Genomic DNA, 18509 nt, shown 5'->3' on the forward strand with positions numbered 1-18509 from the left:
TGTCGAGCTATTAAGTTTTCCTGCTATAATCCCACAAAACTCCGTAAGAGGAAAACAGAACACTTGTTTTTCCCAAGATTTAAAGACGTCTATGTCTCAAACGACATTCTCAAATTCTAACACTGCCAAATCATTTAGCAATTTCACAAAGCATTTAGCAAACCACTTTATAAAAACCTCCAAACCATACAATTTGGAGAGGCCCCCTGAACAATGTTCACAAGACTGGACCCTGTATCTCAGCAACGTTTCTAAGGGTACAGGACAACCCCTTGTGATTTCAGAGCTCACAAGTCAGAACAGGCGTGTATGTGTTTCAAGGACAGCAATCTGCAACAGAGGCAGGGGGAGAAGAGTGTGTTGCAGAGTCCCTGTAAACAATTGATCATACTGTAACTGACCTTCAGGGATTTCTCAAGCATACTCCACGCTTAGAGCCTGACAGAAGTTAACGCGTTGAAGGACAAAACAGGCCTGTAGCAGTGGTTACTGATACAGACAAACCTTTGAGAAATCCTTTACAACACTCTTGCTTTAGCAGACCAGTCAGATACTCTGCAAGTTCCAGATTTTTTCTGAAATTGCACTAGTTTGCAACTTAGTGAGCCAGATGCTACTTTCACTAGCAATTTTCTCTGCACAGCAGTTTTCTTCAGTCTAATACTAAGCACATATACATGACCCAGCTATAGATTCTTAAAGATGGTCAACACTGAGCAGAGAGCACTACTGAACAGTTAGAGCTTTCCCTCTTACTAACCAGCAAAAATACCACTATTTAAGATGTGGTATTTTTGTTCTTTCCATTTGAGTTGAATCATTAAAAAAAAAAAGATGGACCTGTTCAGTGTAAGAATATTCTCAAAGAATTGTTTCAAGAAATGAAACACCTTTTATTGCAGAAACAATTTTAATAAGATCAAAGTGTACAAAAAGCCATCAGAACAAATGTTAGATGAACAGCAGATTAAAGATTAATCGTGGCCTCACTGGACAATGTTCATCACATACCTTATTAGTCATTTCAAAGAGAATTGGGACACTTATTCTTTTTTTAATGGCACTTTTACAATTGCCCACCCTACACGCTTATTCTGTCCATTCTACTGCTGCCCCAAATAGGGGAGCTGCATGTTTCAGAGGAGCCTGCAGCTAGAAAGATTAAACTTATCTTTATTGTTTTAATTAATATACTTTGTAACAAAACTTTAACAGCTTTTATTTTCTTTTAAAGCTTACTTGTGAGTCATGTTTTATAGGCAATATTCTACAACTGAGCTTTGGTTGTGGTTGATGTAGCGTTTTAAAGAATAAATGCTATTCACACAATTTGCATTAGATGTTCAAAGTACCATGACTGAAACAAAACTTCATTTGTACAAACAGTAAAAGAGGCTAAAAAGATGTTTTAGAGCAACCACTGAAAGCCTTTACTCTATCATAGTCACTTCAAATGCTGTAAAGCAATTTTCTACAATATTCAGCTTTTCTTCAGAAAGCAGATTTTTTTGCTTCAATTGTCCAATTAGAGCTTCCAAGGACCTGAGTCTCCCCAAAGTTTTTATCTCCTGCATTTCAAGCAGATTGATCTTAGAGTTGAGCTTCGAAATTTTTTGCCAAAGGTAGTCTCTGTCTAGGTCTTGTTTGCAGTATGAGTGCTCAGTTTGTAATACTTCGATTCCATCATATACACCCATATACAAAGATTTATCTGTTTCTGCCTCCTCTGTCTCAAAAACCTGTTGCTTCATAGGCAGGTAAGTAGTATCAACTATTTCAGGCTCTGCTGGACTCTCAACTGGCATGATGATAGCAATGACAGATCCTTCACTTCCACTGAACTCTTCAATAGTTTCCGTGACTGTACTCAGGAAAACTGGATTTTCACTGGATGGCTGCACTTCAACAGAACAGCCTACAACATGAGAGTTTGGATTTTCAATTGCATAGTCGGTAATCGAACCTAAAGCATTTTGCAGTTTCAGAGAGGAATTCAAGTAGGAAGGGCCTGTAAATTGCAAGACTGTAGCTGTACATCCGACTTGATCCTCTACAGAAGTCTGAACACTGGTAGCTTCCATGCTCTGGACTGCTGCTGCCATTAAAACAGGATCTGGTTGATCTACATGCTGCTCAGATGAATTACCAAGAATGACACTGTCTACCTGAAAGTATTCTCCATTCTGAAGCTGTAGGTTTTCAATTTGTAAAGGTTTACTCAAGGCAGCTGAACAAACTACTTCTGCTGTTTCATCTACATTTTCTGCAATTACATGATTGCTCTTTGGTGCACAAGGTTCAAGTGATACGGGTGTCTTCTCTGACTCTACACTTGAATTTGCTTCTTTTGGGTCTTTTCTCTTTATCTCTTCTGGGGTGTTTTGAGAAGAGTCTTTTTCCTAGAAAAAAAAAAAAATTCCCCACAAATCCAACCACCTTGTAACTAGGAAATCACTTGAACATTTTAAAAAAATGGCAATTTTTATTCTATAGCATGGCACTGTGTAACTAATAATTTAAAAATTAACACCAGAGACATGAAAATTCATATGTATTCCATAACTTTGCTTCAGGTCCTGGATGTTAAAATATGATCTTAAAGCTCTAAAGGCTATAGATAGTTTTTAATTAATTTTTTTTTATTATTTTTTACGTGAGTCACCATCGTTTGAAAAGCACTTGAAGAGAAGTGGCTACACAAATCTGTTTGACCAAGACTGTCTGGCATCTCTTATTATCGCCTGAAACACTGCATTAGCTATAGGTGTATTAAATATACACAGTACAAGATTTTTTGCATTAAAGATGAAATCGAGTGATTTTAGTCAGTTACGGCAAATTTTAGTCCTGCAGTCAACCCCTAAGAGAATTTAACAACAACAGAAGAATTATTGACACAGGTTTGTGGAACAGTGAAACATATTCATGCACAAATACACAGGCAGACTTCATAACAAGTAGTTAAGTTCTGACAACTAAACTTCTCAAGTAATAAAAATTGAGAACTTAATTGGATGGAGAGAAACTTTAGCAGAAGGATAAAATTGTAACAGGACTTCAAAAATAAGTTGTTACTGAGAGACAATTTAAAGCTTATCCTTTTTTAGCTGCCTTCTTTTCCCTGCCTACACATAAACTACATCACCACATGATTAGATTTAAGTATCCAAACAATTATTTTTTTTCTAGTAGGCTTGATAGTGAAGAAACCACACTGCAGAACATGTACTCGGGTTAGGCCTGTGGACTAAAAAGCAAAACTAAAAAACCCAGAACAAAACCAGAAAAAGAATCAGCTTAAACTTTGCTAACTAAATGTGGGCTGGGAAAAATAAGGCAGGGGGTGGTGGGGTGGGAGATAGGGGAGGTGTGCTGCAGAAAAGAGGCCAGGCTGGAAAAAACCAAATTGCAATGGAAAAGATAATTGTAAAGTGTATGTTCAGAGAAGAATGTATGTGTGTAGCCTGAAGTATCCTAAATACATTACACTTTGTAATTTGATTTTATGCAAAACTTCAGTGTTAAAGTGCTGAAAAGTGTATGCAAAAATAGAACTCATTTGATTACCTTCATTTTTTTCAAAGGTGATATTTAACATAACACCAATCTCAGGGCTTTTGAGACAATGAAGTATTTCCCTTTCTCTGTTCAACCATCAGCTGAAAAGGCCTCAAACTAAATCTTTTAACTGTCGCAATGCATTTTGAGAGGAATGGGGTTTTTGGCCCATACAAATTTATTTCTCACTCCCATAAAATCAGGCCTGGGGGTTGAGCGAAGATAGGTTAAGGAATAATTGGAATGCAGTGGGAGATGAGCAGAAGCCTGAGAACAAGATAAGAAACTGCAAGAATGTCAACAACTGCCTTAAAAAGGAACAATGTGACTGTGTAGCCTCAACCAATTATTAGCAAAAGTGAGACACATGTAAGGCAGGTGAACAGAGCATCTAACCAATAGATAGCAATGTAATGTAACTCATGTACTGATATAGAAACCTATATAAGCTCTGTGTGTGTTTCAATAAACGAGCTCTGGTCTGAGATGAGTCCACACAACTTCGGCTCTGGCATTTTAACTAGTCAAATCTCTTGTGAAAGAAACTGGAGAAATGTCCCCCAAATCCTTGCCTATGAAAACTGCCAGTGAAGTTGAAGGAAAGGCACCAAAACACCTTTCTGGATAAAGCTGCTTGAAGATCTTTACTTTCATTGAAAAGCTTCCTTGTCCATCTGTCCCTGCTCTCACGCTCTTATGATACCCTTCCAGATAAGAATCCTTGCAAAATAACCTGTAATGGTTACCAACGTTGCAATGCAGGCAGCCAGCACTGCTTGTGAAGGGCAAAAATTCTTTATTGAGAAGATGAAATCATTAAATCATTAACCATTGCTGGGAAGATACCTCTCACTTGTTCTGTATAATGCTTAAAACAAGGTGGTGGTGAGCAATACACAAACACTGCAACTTTTCCCTCTCCTTGCTGCTCCCAGTTTTCCAACCCAAGGGTTTATAGATAAGTGCTGAAAGGCAGCTTGGGACTGTACCTTCTTGTTCCTCTACATTAAGTTTGGAACACAGTAAGAATGGATTCTCCCTCCCTCTAAATAAAGACAGTTCATGTCTTTGAGAATATTCAGTCTACCTAGAAATTTTGGGTTTGGGGCAACTACTGAATCAGTGGCTAGGTCTATGGACACTGCTGATTTGCTGGGGTGGTTGCTGACAGGATATGTGCAAAAGCACAGACAGAAGAGTGAGAACAAAGAAAACAATGCCAGAGGGAGAAGTGAGACCACAGGAAGGCAAGTTCACAGTACCACAAATGCCAAGCACAACAATAACTGGCATCTTTTTTATAGTAAGGAAGTGATGGATATATTGAAAGGAAGCACAGAATATTCTGTTCCAAAACTGTATATATTTATCCATGACTTCCCATATATATTGCTAATTCAAAAATAATTTAAAGGAGCCACTGGTGTGTTCTTGGCAACACCACTAAATAAAGTTTGTTAACCTTGTAACTCTACTGTCCACCTTTGTACTATGACTGGTCTATGGTCACAAGCAAAAGAAGAGAATGAAGAGGTGGGGAAACCCCGTTTTTCTTGGGAGGGAAGTCACATAATTTATCTGCAACTGCACAGAAGCACAGTGCAGTTCAAAAGGTAAAGCTCCCTGTTCCATGACAGCACAGAGAAGAGAGGGATATATTGAAGCAGTGTATGTGTGTGCATGTGGAAGGAAAGGTATTTATTCCTAAGTTACTACTGCCACAAATGGTAAATTTTTTTTATTGTTACATTTGAGAGATTCATCAAGATTGGTTTTCACTCTATAGAGTCACAAGGAGCCTGGGTAACACTTGCAGCTGTCCAAGAAGACAGAGATCTCCATGACTAAAAAGAAATTATGTTGTAAAGTTATTCAGCTACACATTTCAGTTGCAGCAATCTGGCCTTGGAAGTAACTCCAGTCTTTCCATTTCTCCCACCCCCGATATGATGATCCAGAGGAAGCCAGTAACGGGCCAGAAGAGAATCAGCACAGCTTTGACGAAGATTAGGTGCCTGTGCAGCACAGGATTTGTGTGTAACCAATAATTTATGACAATAAAGAAGACAGGAAGACACTACCTCCTCATCTGGAGAAGAGAAGATTGTTGGCACAGCGGTGTGTTTCAGGTAGCGTATCCCCCATCGCACATCCAGGGAGTCGGGGGTGAAATGATCGCTGCACAGAAGCTGGTGCTTACTCGGCGTCCACGCAACTCGCTTCATATTCCTCAGCCACTTCTCAAGTCTCTCTTTATCATGAAGGGGAAATCTTCAGGCAAAACCACAAGCAACAGGCAAAAACACAAAGAAAAGAAATGGTTTTTTTTTTCTTTCCTTCCTTCCCTCCATCCTTCTTCCTTTCAATAAAAAATGGTTTTGTCCCTTGCAAGGTATTCTTACAGAGTTATTAAAATAGTTAATGTTTTTTAAAAAGTTTAAATATTAAACCAATAATTATCCAGGTTATTTCTAATTGGATATTTGCTCTAGAGTTCAGGTTTGTAGTGGTAGCAAAAAAGTTACAGAAAAAGATACAGAAATGATACAGGCTGCCCAGGGACAGGCTGCCCAGGGGGGTTGTGGAGTCTCCTCCTCTGGAGACATTCAAGACCCGTCTGGACGCCTCTCTGTGTGACCTGTCCTAGGGAACCTGCTTTGGCAGGGGGGTTGGACCCGATGATTTCTTGAGGTCCCTTCCAACCCCTGCAGTTCTGTGATTCTGTGATTAGAATTTCTATTGATTTCTGCTGGCCAAGTGTTTCCAAACAGGTATTTTAAAAGGCTTGATCCTGCCACTCTCGTTCAGAAAGTAGTTCTGCTGAAGTCTTATTAAACGTTCTGACTTCATTTAAAAAGTTTGGTCTGCTCCTGCTATTTTAGAAATAGCATTTGTGAAGGTTTTTGTCTTACTAGGCAAAACTAGTAACAAGAACTTCTGTTACTATTTTTGTTTAATAGAATATCTTTTAACATATGTCATACTTCAGATTATTTGATAACTCAAAAAGGCAAATGAAGAGTATATAGATTCACAGGAAAAAAAATTAAATATAGGCAAATGGTCAGACAAATCACATAGGAAAGACAAAGAAATTAAAAGAAAGTGCATACAGATATCCATCCTTGGCTCTGACCTCTTACCAAAGAGACATCAGGGTATTTGTAACACACTTACAGGTTTCTCTGGCGTGTATCAACTTTCCTTTCAATTGTAGCACATAACCATAGGCAATATATATAAACTGTAACTCGAATTCTAAGCACTGTTAAATAATTACTGTTAAGAAAGCAATGGTCCTCAGAATCACAAGCTGCAGTAATTTTTTAAAATCTGGTTTTGTTTATATGAAACTGTGTGAGACAGATTAATGTGGTCATTAAAGCTGACCTGATCTTAACTGTAGGATGTAAAAAGTATTAGCTGTTGGCAGTATGATGGACAACAGAAACACCCAAACATGAACAAGTACTTACAGCTGCTTTACAAGAGCCATTTTCCTTTACTCCCTAAATAAAAATGGAGCATTCTTAACTCCATTTCTCTTCCCTTAGTTCTTCTTTCCTTTTAAGTTATAGTCAGTTCTTTTTGTTATGCCCATTAGAACTGTGGAACATCAATGCACAAAAAAAAAAGGTTCTGCAGTGAGGTATTCCCATTTAACAGGAGCTGGTGAGGGACCTTGGAGTGCCCAGTGTCACCCAAACACCAAGAAAGGCACCAGTCAGTCAAGCTACTTCTTGGCAAAGCCTAGATGCCACCCTCAAATCCCTGAAGCTGCAGGTTTCCTCCAAAAGCCACACAGGGCAACAACTCTCTTACACAGCGTTCCATAGTGTTCCACAATGGCAAACTTGGCTGATGCTGAGAGAGAGAGAACATGAGATTCACAGGACCAATGTGCATGGCCTCACCTCTTCCTCAACCTTTTGAATTTGTTGCCATTTAAGTTTTGAAGTTACCAAGGAAACAGAGAAAACTTTTGATGCACGTGGCTCTGAGTGTCTGCAGCAACACAAGGAACAATGAATGCTGTCAAGAACAGGACAACCTCCAGAGAACAGGTTAGAAGTTCAGCCTTTTCAAATCCTGCCTACTCAGATTATGTACATGCAATAGCAGCATTCATATATAATGTGCCACGAGTGGCAGAGCTGGGATGTTACTGAAAAGGTCCAAAGGTGTCTCTCAGTAAGAAGATGGTGTCCTTCAAGTGAAGGCCATGTCACCAATCACACCCTCTCCAAGAAAGGCTAGAGAACATTTGCTTCTGCTGCTGTTACCCTTGGAACACAGCACACTCTGCCTTCCCCACAGGCAGCCAGCTTCAGATGGGAAGCAACTAAATCTGTAGTGAGAAACAATGTCTGATAGCAAAATTTATCATTTTAGTTCAAGGCTAACTTTGCCAAAACCTGTTCCTGCTTCAATATCCCCTGCTCATCAACAGCATCTGACACCAAAAAAAAGGAAAATGGAAAGAGAAACTGGACAGAATTTCTTCAGGAGCTGCCACCGCTTCACCATCAAGGTGAAGAAATAAAGTCAGGCACATAGACCAGCTGAGATTAGATCACAGTTAAACAGTTCAGAAGGGATTCGAACCCAAAACTACAGAGCACCAGAGGACTTCTCTGGGGTGGTAAGAATCAAGGGAATAAAACTTGCTATTCACATCACTAGCAGTTGCTAATGTAGGGCAAGTGATCTCTATAAACCAAATCTCAGCACCCTTTCTAAAGGACCGTTCATGATGGTTTTATGATGACTCACATATTAAGAGACATGCTGGGAAAAAGAGCTTTCCTTCAGTCTGAACTAAAACGCCTGTCAAGGCAGTCTTCCTGTTGGCATTCCTACATCGCGTTCCTGACCTTGGAATAACAATAACTACTCAGGAACTGATAAACACGGATAATTTAGTTTGAGGTATAAATTTTACCAAAACATATTTTGAGGTTAGTGTGAAATTTATTCTTCAAGTTTTTTCTTAAATGCTACAAAATTCCTTCTGTTGTGCCCTAGTTTTTGGCTAGGATACAGTTAATTTTCACAAGAAGCTGGGAGGGGACACAGTCAGGACAGGTGACCCAAACTAGCCAAAGGGGTATTTGATATCATGACATTACACTCAGTAAATATGGGGGGGGAGATAGCCAGGTAGGAGCCATAGAATCATAAAATCATTAAGGTTGGAAAAGACCTCCAAGATCATCTAGTCCAACCATCCCGTTACCACCTATATTACTTAATATAGCATGGGGGCTCTGGGTAGTGAGCAAACTGCTTTGTGTATCACCCCCTATCTACATTCTCTTATTCCTATTGTTGTTGTTCTTTCCCTCTCCCTTTGCTGTCCCAGTAATCCGTCCTTATCCCATACCACCTGGGGACAGGGAGCAAAGCTGTTTACCTCCCGCTAGGGTTAAACCACCACACGCTGACAAGTGCTTACCAATGTTTTATTCACAGCAATACATTAATATTTAATTACTTGCACTGTGCTCCTCTCGGGGTTAGGAAACGCTGTTTTTCAGCTCACCTATCTGGGAAGCCACGTAACCGCAACAGTGCAGAGGTCGCTGCGGGCCCGCCGCGGTGACTAATCAACCAGGCAGCCAGATAGCGAGTCCCACGCAGCCACCATAAACCGGCTTCTGGCAACCAAGCTAGCCAGCTTCCAGCCAGCTCAGCACTACCTCTGCTTGCGGCGTGGTTATGACAGCAATTCCAGTAGCAATATTTAAAGATACGCTGCATGTTTACTCTCCTGCCCTGGTCGGTCCTCCAGGCTTGTCAGAGGGGATCCTGGGCTCCTTCACCATTACCCAACGCCCTGCCCTTCCACAAGGGCTGCCGCGCCCGAAATAAACAGGGCAAAGGGGTGTTACTGGGCTCCGTCAGCTGAGCGGCCTCACGGCCCGAAGCGCAGGTTTTGGTTTTAGTCCAATCTCCTTGATTTTCGCTTCACGAATCCTCTGCGCCTTATTCGAGGGCCCTCGGACGCTCCTGCATCTCTCCCCCCGCCAGGCAAGCGCGGGCCCGGTGACTAAATGCTGAGCCTGCGGACTCCCCTTTCCCTCCCCAAAACGAGAGCCTTATTCTCCCGAGGGAGCCAAGCGGGGTTCAAAGGCAGCTCCCAGCCCCTAAAGTTACTTTCTCGGCCATCTGTATTGTTCCCATCCCCCACCCCAGGGGCCGCTCCGGGCCTCGCCTCTCCCAGGGCTGGCCCCTCCGGTGTTGGCATCCCCGGGGCCAGCCCGTCGGCAGACACTCCTGCCGCCCTCCCCGGCCACTCACGGGTAGAAGCTCAGCTTGCGCTGGTCCTTGGAGCTTTGGCCCCCTCGGTTCTTGCAGTAGGACGCGGCACAGTATCGCGGCATGGCGGAGCGGGGCGGCCCGGCCGCGAAGCGGAACCATACACACGGCGACAGCGGCAGCGGGGGCCAGGAAACGCGGGAACAGCGGCCCCCGCCGCGCCCGCCCCTCACGTGACAAAACAGAGCCCCGCCCAGCGCCAGCGGCCGCAGCGGCGGTTGTCCGCGTGCGCTGCGTCACGTGGGGCCGAGCGGCCAATGGCGCAGCGCTTCGTGTAGGAATCGCCGTTGGGGCGCGGGGGGGGCGGTCCGCGCGAGAGCTGGCGGAGGTTAGGCGGGAGCGGCGCGCGGGGCGCTGAGGGGCAGCGGCTTCTGCGCTGGCGGCGGCGGGCGAGGGCTGAGGTAAGGGGCGCGGCGGGCAGAGGGGCAGTAGCGAAGGGCCTGGGCTGCTGTGGAAGGGCTTCAGAAAGGCGGAGGGGTGCTGAGGTTGAGGTAGCTGGAAGGAAGGCAGGCGGGGAAGGGTTGAAGGGGGTAAGGGTCGCCGGGGGAAGGGGGGTTCGGCGCGGTGTGGGAATGGAAGGGCGCCGGGACTCGGTCTGGGGGATTTATTTGCCTTCTGGGCTGTTACTTGTTGCTAGGCCAGTCTGCTCTGTTGCTCCCCAAGCCTGGCCGACTTGGAGGTGGGATAGCGTCACTTAGTGTCGCTGGTGTCGCCCGCCGAGGTCTGGCTGGGCCTTGCTTGGTGGTGTATCTGCTAACGAGGCTCATTAGGGGTCTGGTCAGGGAGGGTGATCTCAGGGTAGGCTCTGCCTCATTTCCCTCTTCTTCAGAGTAAGGCTGAGGAGCCTTCTAGATTCGCTTTCAGGTCAGTGTGTGCCCAAGAAAAATGCGAGCCCCTCAGAGTCTGAAAGACTTACCTGTAACTGTCTGTGGGCTTGCGAGACTTGCTTACTCATCGGGCTAGTCGTGATATGAGACCCGGTGGAAAACTTGGGTAACTTCCATACAGTAAATGAATCGTTTGTGAAAAGGGCTACATAACACCAGAATTTCACTGAGTAGGGCATCATAATTCAGAGCAGTAGTAATGCTGAGGATTTTCTGAGTAGGTGAAATTTTGTGAATATAAGCATATGCCTAAGGTCTTTGCTAGTGCCTTTCCAAGGAGGATGGAACAGGGCATTTACATTGCAAAGTGGAAGTACCTCCTTACTTTCTATATGTGACAGTTTTATTCCAGGTGCGTTATCTTTAAACATCGCGTCATAGTGCAGCTACTGATAAATGTAGATAAGCTCATAAGGAACTGATTGTGTGTTATCACTCTGCAATATTTTTCATAAACATTAGGCTGTAACTGCTTACACTTATACAGCTTAATAGTAGTTAAAATCTGTAACTACTTATCTGTCAGAGTTAAATAGTTATTCTGCGTTAAGAAAAATCTCTTAACTATATAGATGCAAACAAGATGTAGTTCTTCAGTATTTGTTAGGAGGGACTGTTTCGTGGCATGAGCTGAATGCTAACAGATTCTGGAATGTGTTCTAAGTAACTACTGTGTGTAGCCTGGAAAACAAAACTTACCTGTGTCTCTTCAGCTGAGAAATTGAGGGAGAAGAGACATGAACAGAGTAAGCCTATAAAAGAGACTTTACTTTGGAACGGATTGTAAAAATAGGGAAGGCAGGGCGCAGAGGTCAGGCATTTAACATCTTTGGTAACAGCAGCAGTGCTGATGCTGACAGAAAGTAAACCACGCGTTTTCTAGAAGGTAAATTCAATAATTGATGGCGTCTGGATATAAGATGTAGAAAGTCTTTGTGATAGCCTTGTAAGTTTGAAAGGTGAAACTGGAGTTTCATTTGTATTTTAGTTTCATTTGCATTTGATTTTCACTTATGCTTCATTTTATTCTTAGATTTGACTTTACTGAGTTGTTCAAGGGCAGAATTGTCTGTGTTATTTAAAAAGATAGTGAAACGTAGGTACTGATTTGTTTTTTAAATATGCTTTAGAAATCCAGACAAAACTAGGGGCAGTACCGCATAGAATTGCATTACAAAATTCCTAACGTAAAACTGTAGAAGAAGGAGAAGTTAGGTGTTCTTTTTAGCTTCTGTTATTCTTGATAATGAATGAAAGGCGGAGCAGAAAACTTCTTTGAAGTGTGGTGCTTTGAAGTGTGGTGGCGTTATCAGGGTCGGAGCTCGGGAGTTGTAAAAGGACTTGTCTCTCAATGAAGGTCGCAAACTCTTTGGCTCTTTTCAGTGTTAAATAGTAGAAGCAAGGAAGTTAGCCGTAAGTAAGTGCTGCAGGTGACTGTGTAAGCACGATGCTTGAGGGGTGGGGATATGAAGTAAAATAAAATCAATCTCCGGTGTTAGATGAAGATATTAATCTGTACTATTAGCCCCAGAGTGTGGAAGGATGTATGTGAGTGTGGTTCTTTGTGCTCAAGTGGCAAAATTTCAGCGTGGTAAACTGGTGAGAGAAAATAGGTGGTTAGCCCATGTAAAGGCATGTACTAAATTTATGCCTGGTATCATGTGCAAAGAATACTGAAAAGAGCTGCCTGTTTGGTATCTAAGTACACCGATCAAAATACAATTTGTTTCAACTGCTGCTCCTTAACACTTGATATCGTGCAGGCTGCTAGCCAAATAAATGCTTAAGAGGGCATGGGTACATCAATCTTAGGAGCCTTTTGCTCATGCCTTACAAGATTCATTTTAGCCCCGTGATTTACCTACTAGAAATGTGGGGGTTTTTTTCCATTTTTGATGCTTGGCTGTTTAGAGGGTATGGACATTGTATTAAAGGCTTAGTTGTCTCATGTACGGTATTCAAAGGTTTTGAACTCTGTGTGACAAATATTTGGGCCCCATACTGTTTGAAAATATTCTAACTGTAACGGTTCTCGGACTATAAGGATAGCTTATTCAGCTTTCAGTAAAGCAGTACAATTCATCTGAGTTGTATTTATGGTACATTCAAATGAGTTTAATCTGGTGATGGTAGTGCCTTCTGGCATGATCAGGGGCTTGTAGATGACAGCAAGCGTTCTGTCTTTCAATGTTCAGGTTTCTGTACTCCCTGTTTTAAATACAGTGTGCACAGATCTTACAAAAATCATCGGATTACATCTGATAGAAAGAGTGCAGCCCATCCTTCATAAAAAATCATGAAAGATTGTGGAGCTACATGGAATTGTTTTTTCTTTTGACTTATCTGTACCACAGCATTTCCTTGAGTTCTACTATCACTTTGTTTAAAAATTTAACTTTTTACTGGAGGAAAAAAAAAGAAAAAAGTTATAGCTTTTAATTATTGTTCAAGCTCCTTGTTCAGAAGACAAGAAGAGTTCAGTTCAGACATTGAGATTCATTTGTGAACCTCCTATATGCACTGGTATTTATAAGGTTAATTCTTTGATGTCAAAGATATGATAATAGGTGTTGTTATTTATAGTCTAATATGAAAGCTAAGTCCAACCCAACTCATTGTAAAGGAAAATGTGCCCTACTTGACTGAGCTCTGTGCTCTAGATGAGTGTTTTGTTCACATTCACCCTAAGCCAGTTTAATGATTGAGCAGGAATGTCTTCAGAGTTCTGTCTTCCTGCACTTTACAGTTGAACTCTACTATGGCCATTGTGTTTTCAGGTTCTTGTTGCACAAGCTAATCAGGGAATTGGTCTGCCAGTGCTGTGTGAGTGGGTTTTTGCCACCTGCACTTCATTTAGTGCTGCTGCATGTGCGGTCCTAGAACTTAAAGATTAGTTTGAAGCTAGTTCAGGTATGTGAGCATGAACAGTTTGATACAGTGAAATGTGTTGCATGTTTACTTCAACAGCTCTGTGGGAGAATGTACAGTTAAGGATAGGTGTAAACCAAAGATAAGCCCTGGAGCATGCTTATGATGCACGTGAAACATGAATTTGCAGTATTTTCATGTACTTGATCCTTGATTATGAAACGAAATTGAGTTTGACGTGTGAAATGCTTACATGTCAGTCACTGACTGACTCCTGAAAAATGCAGGTCTTCATCTTCCAGCTTGTGGTTGTACCTTGAAGTTGTCTGGAATGTAAAGTAACTTGTTCTTCAAGTTTATTTCTTTTTCTTTCTAGGAACCAGAGAAATGGCCACTACACAAGCTGTTTTCACATTTGCTCTCTGCATTTTAATGATAACTGAATTAATATTGGCTACAGAGAGCTATTATGATATCTTGGGAGTTCCAAAAAATGCATCTGACCGCCAGATCAAGAAGGCCTTTCACAAGCTGGCTATGAAATACCACCCAGACAAAAATAAGAGTCCTGGTGCAGAAGCGAAATTTAGAGAAATTGCAGAAGGTAACATATGCTAACCTTAGTCTTAATTTGATACCACATTTACAGACATAAGCCTTATAATTTAAGTATACCCTGTTTTTACAGAATAAAAAGTAAAAATTATTTCTTAAGTCTACTTCTGTGCTTCCAAATGTCCACTATCAGTATCTGAATTGTTTCTATGTCCTTGCACATAAGTAGGCAGTTTACTCAGTTTACGCTTTTCTGTTTATTAGATTCTTTTACTTATGCCTCTTGTAGCAAAAAATATTTGGTAGTAGGACAGGTTTAGCCTTAGTAAGCTAATTCTTACCTTTTGATCTGTCTGGTAAGATCCAGCTTAAAAAGTCTTGTTGAAAAAGATGTTCCCACTTCTGTTCCTTGTAGACTGTGTTATAATAAGCATTTGTATAGTTCCCCTAGGTAGTAAGACCTTTTTGGTTTTTAGCTGCTTGTTTGCAAAAGAGTTCTTTTGAAAGACAGGTAGTTGTTAATATAATGAAAGGGAGGGTCGGCCTTATAGGTGCTTATTACAGCTGTTACCACTTATTACTGGAGGCATTGGGAGGGTTTAAGTAAATGCTGCATAGTTGCAAGCCTTTCACAGATAAGAAGAGGGAAGTATTTTAAATGCTTAACGTTATCAGAATGGGTATGTTACCTGTTAGACTTTCTGACTTGGACCACCAGTAGCTGTAGCTCTGGATCAAAGATCAGATGCAGGTATATCCAATCACAGAACTTAGGTTTAATGTTAAACTTTTGGAAAAAACTGAGAATTCGGACACCGGGGAAATGAACTCCCTTTATCTCCTTGATGTTTATCTTCTTGCTTAGTTGTAACTGCAGTGTAACTAGAACTTGCTGGCTGGCTGGCAGTTGCAGACACTGCACTTATGTTTCTGTGATAGCAATGCAGCAGTCAGTTTATTTTTTTTCATTAGAGCTCCAAACTCATCCTCTCTCCTTCATTTAGTCTTTCTGATTGTCATGTGTCACTGCTATTTTCTTTCAAATATCATCACTAAACTTTATTCCTAGTTACACTCTGTTGTGTTATGTGAGTTTAAATTTTTGAGTATGTCCTTGCAGTATACCTACATTATGGTTTGAAAAAGTTAAACAAAAGCTTGATTGGGCTTGTATGTTGAATGAAAGTGTTGCTTGAAATTTGTCCTGTTGAGGGAGTCAGAGAAGGCTGTTCTTTGTATTTGTGTATAGGTTTTTAAACTTTTTTTAAATGGGAATGCAAATGAACTTTTAAAACTTTTTTTTTTTTTAATGGCAATAGCATATGAAACGTTATCAGATGAGAATAAACGAAGAGAATATGATCAGTTTGGCCGTCATGGAGGTCAAGGAAATAATGGAAGCCCGTTCCATCAGTCATTTAATTTCAACTTTGATGATCTCTTCAAAGACTTTGACCTCTTCAGTCAAAACTCACGGTCAAAAAAGCACTTTGAAAATCACTTCCGAAGTCATCGGGAAGCTCACAACCGGCAGAGACGTTCCTTTCAGGAGTTCTCCTTTGGAGGTGGACTGTTTGATGACGTATTTGAAAACATGGAGAAAATGTTCTCGTTTAGTGACTTCGAAAACGCGCACCGGCATGCGGTGCGAACTGATAGCAGATTCCATGGATCCAGCAAGCACTGTAGAACTGTCACCCAGAGACGAGGAAACATGGTTACCACGTATACGGACTGTTCTGGACAGTAATGTTTCCTTTCTCTTCATCTCTTGTCTTCTTCCAACATCTACATAATCGTTCTTGGTTTTGCGCAAACATGGAAAAATAATTTGAACTGTGTGTTCTGAAAAACACTTAACTGCTATAAAGAAATTGTAGGTGAAACTAATCTTCAGGATAGAACCAACATGTATTTGGGAAGTAAATGTCTCAGCAATCCCTTAGAATGGGAGAGAAATAAACTTATTTGACAGAAAAAAATACATCAGTTTAGTAAACACTGTACTCCAACACAAGATACATATTTTCACATTCAAGAATGTAATATGATTTTTTTCCTATGTGCCAATTCAGGACTGTTTGAGTTACTGGTGCATGGATTACAGCAGAAGAGATAGTTTAATTTTGAAGTGCTGCTTTTCTAAAATCACATTTTTCCAAGTTTTCACTTGAGTTTTACCTGATATGGACTTAACTGTGCAAATTAGCAGCAGAAATATGGCTTGCCTGGGTCTGTGTTAAGATTGTGCTTCATAGGACAGTGATGTAGGAAGTACTTTTATTTCAAAATAGCCCTTCACTAGTCTGAAAAGATTCTAGGATTTGCATAACCCTTGACTTGCTAAAGGGCTACTAATGTGTAAGTTTGTGTGCACACAAGGTCTTGTTTGGTTGGCTTTTTTTTCTTTCATAATGCAGATATCTCTTTTACCAGGTTTGGAAGAGCATACTGAAAACACTCTTATTTACGCTTATTGTATTACAAGGTGTGCAGTGTAGTTTCTATAGCTTAGTTTATTGAACTTTAAATACTCCTCTGTGCTCTTGTGAACTTAAACAAGATAAGCTTGCCTGCAGATTCCTAGTGTTTCTGGAAGGTCAGTAGATTGTGTTTAAATAGATTTATTACCTGTCAGCAGGAATTTTTCAGCATTGTGATTCGAAAGGTAAATTCTTACCATAGACATAGTAAAACCTGAAAATAACAATTGTGTTGATCTGATGCTTTGTGGTGCTGGTACCATAACAAGGACATTGCTAATGGGTATCAGTTTCAACACAAGCATGGGGAAATCCATGACAAGACTATCTGAAATTTAAGAACCCACCCCTCAACATAACCCCCACCTAAACAACAACAAAACAACCCCCCAAACCCAAAAACCCAGAACAAAACCCCTGAATATTTGAGTTGATGTCAATCCAAGGGTTGTTTGTTTTCTTAACTAGTAATACAGACTTCGTGAATTACATTGATTCCCCTTAATAAACACTGCTGTCACCCACATATTGCTGTTGCTTTAGAATTGCAAGATAAGAATTTACCTTTCAGATTAGGTGAGTAAAAAGAGCGTTTTAAACAGCAGTGTTTGGAGTAGGCTTTGAGTTCTTAAAGTCTTTATTAAAAGAGATTTAACCCTTTGCTTCTTGGATGGATATTGAAAGCTGCCTATTTGCTAAGTAACTTTAACCTTCCCCTCAAGGGTACGTATTATTGCCTGTTTAGTTTTCATCCACTAAATACTTGGAATGGATTGTTGCATTATATTAAGTGCTTTTCCTTTTCCATGTTCTTTATTTATTAATAGACTAATACCTCATATATGGTCTTTATAAAAAGCCAGTAATTTGTGCAACATTATTGGAATGTGCAATATTCTTGTACGTAGGAGAGTGCAGGAGTGAGTGTGTTTGTGTTATTTCCACCCTTTTTCTGTGTAAGTAGAGAGTTTTAGTTTCTTCTGTATAATTAATATATAATTCAATGCAAAGTTGAAATTCTTGTAGAGTTCTGCATTTTCTTCTCTAACGTACTCCATTAGACCTGTGCATGAATCAAATTACCTGCCTGATTCATACCATACAGGCATCCAAGTGAACAAATCATTAACTTAAAAGTTCTGAATTCCTTTCTGTTATGAGTACCAAGTTTTGTAGAGGGCATTTCTGTTTGCATTTGAGGAAGATTGTTCTCACTGATAAGACTTTGGCAGGATGTAGCCTTTAGTATTAAATGTAAGAGAGTATTTATTAGTGAATATCCTTTAGGGATGATGACTGCTGGAACTGAGGTGGGAGGCAACTCTAGAAGCAAAGGTAAAATGTTAATGCCTCTTTCTTAGTCTAGTGAATATTTTCTTAATTTAAAATTGAAACAAAAAAAAATATAAACAGCAGAACAAGCAGTTCCTGAGTGTGGGAGAAGGAATATTTGAAGTTCCTACTAGAACCAAACTTAATTCGTCCAAAGGTAAAATCACCTCTTGAATCGGAGAAATAAGATCGAAAATGAGCACTGTAAATTGTATGAAATGCAGCCACCTCCAAAATGTGTTTTAAGTGACTGAGTTCATCTTTCAGGCTAAGCTTTTAGGTGAAAATCAAGGGTCTTTGGCTGCTTCTAGGTTAGGTTCCCCTCTTCAAGGGTGCTCCAGATTCATACAAAGTGTATTTGTTTTCCTTAACTCTTTAAAGTCAAAATATGACACTGATAATAAAATGATAGGGTTGGTAGTTTTCTAGCTGATAGTACCTTGAAAAGGCTTCTGCCTAGTCTATTTTTATCTGTTTCCCTATTAGTTCACTTAGTTGTCATAGGAAA

General features: G+C 40.7%; 2 protein-coding genes across 2 annotated transcripts; one reads left to right on the top strand and one right to left on the bottom strand.

Annotated features, from left to right (window-relative positions):
* Positions 1 to 891: 891 nt before the first annotated feature.
* Positions 892 to 9965, bottom strand: THAP5 (THAP domain containing 5). Its single transcript, XM_084268912.1, has 3 exons — positions 9859 to 9965; positions 5640 to 5829; positions 892 to 2399 (listed from the first exon to the last, which is right to left on the bottom strand). The coding sequence occupies exons 1-3, from the start codon at positions 9939 to 9941 to the stop codon at positions 1431 to 1433; spliced, it is 1242 nt and encodes a 413-aa protein (XP_084125038.1). The 5' UTR covers positions 9942 to 9965; the 3' UTR covers positions 892 to 1430.
* A 275-nt stretch (positions 9966 to 10240) lies between these two features.
* On the top strand, positions 10241 to 16382 carry DNAJB9 (DnaJ heat shock protein family (Hsp40) member B9). The gene is made up of 3 exons (XM_084277670.1): positions 10241 to 10277; positions 14008 to 14235; positions 15506 to 16382. The coding sequence occupies exons 2-3, from the start codon at positions 14019 to 14021 to the stop codon at positions 15934 to 15936; spliced, it is 648 nt and encodes a 215-aa protein (XP_084133796.1). The 5' UTR covers positions 10241 to 10277; positions 14008 to 14018; the 3' UTR covers positions 15937 to 16382.
* The last annotated feature ends 2127 nt before the right edge of the window (positions 16383 to 18509 follow it).

Source organism: Gallinula chloropus (genome assembly GCF_964237585.1).
Source record: "Gallinula chloropus genome assembly, chromosome: 1".
NCBI lineage: Eukaryota > Metazoa > Chordata > Aves > Gruiformes > Rallidae > Gallinula > Gallinula chloropus.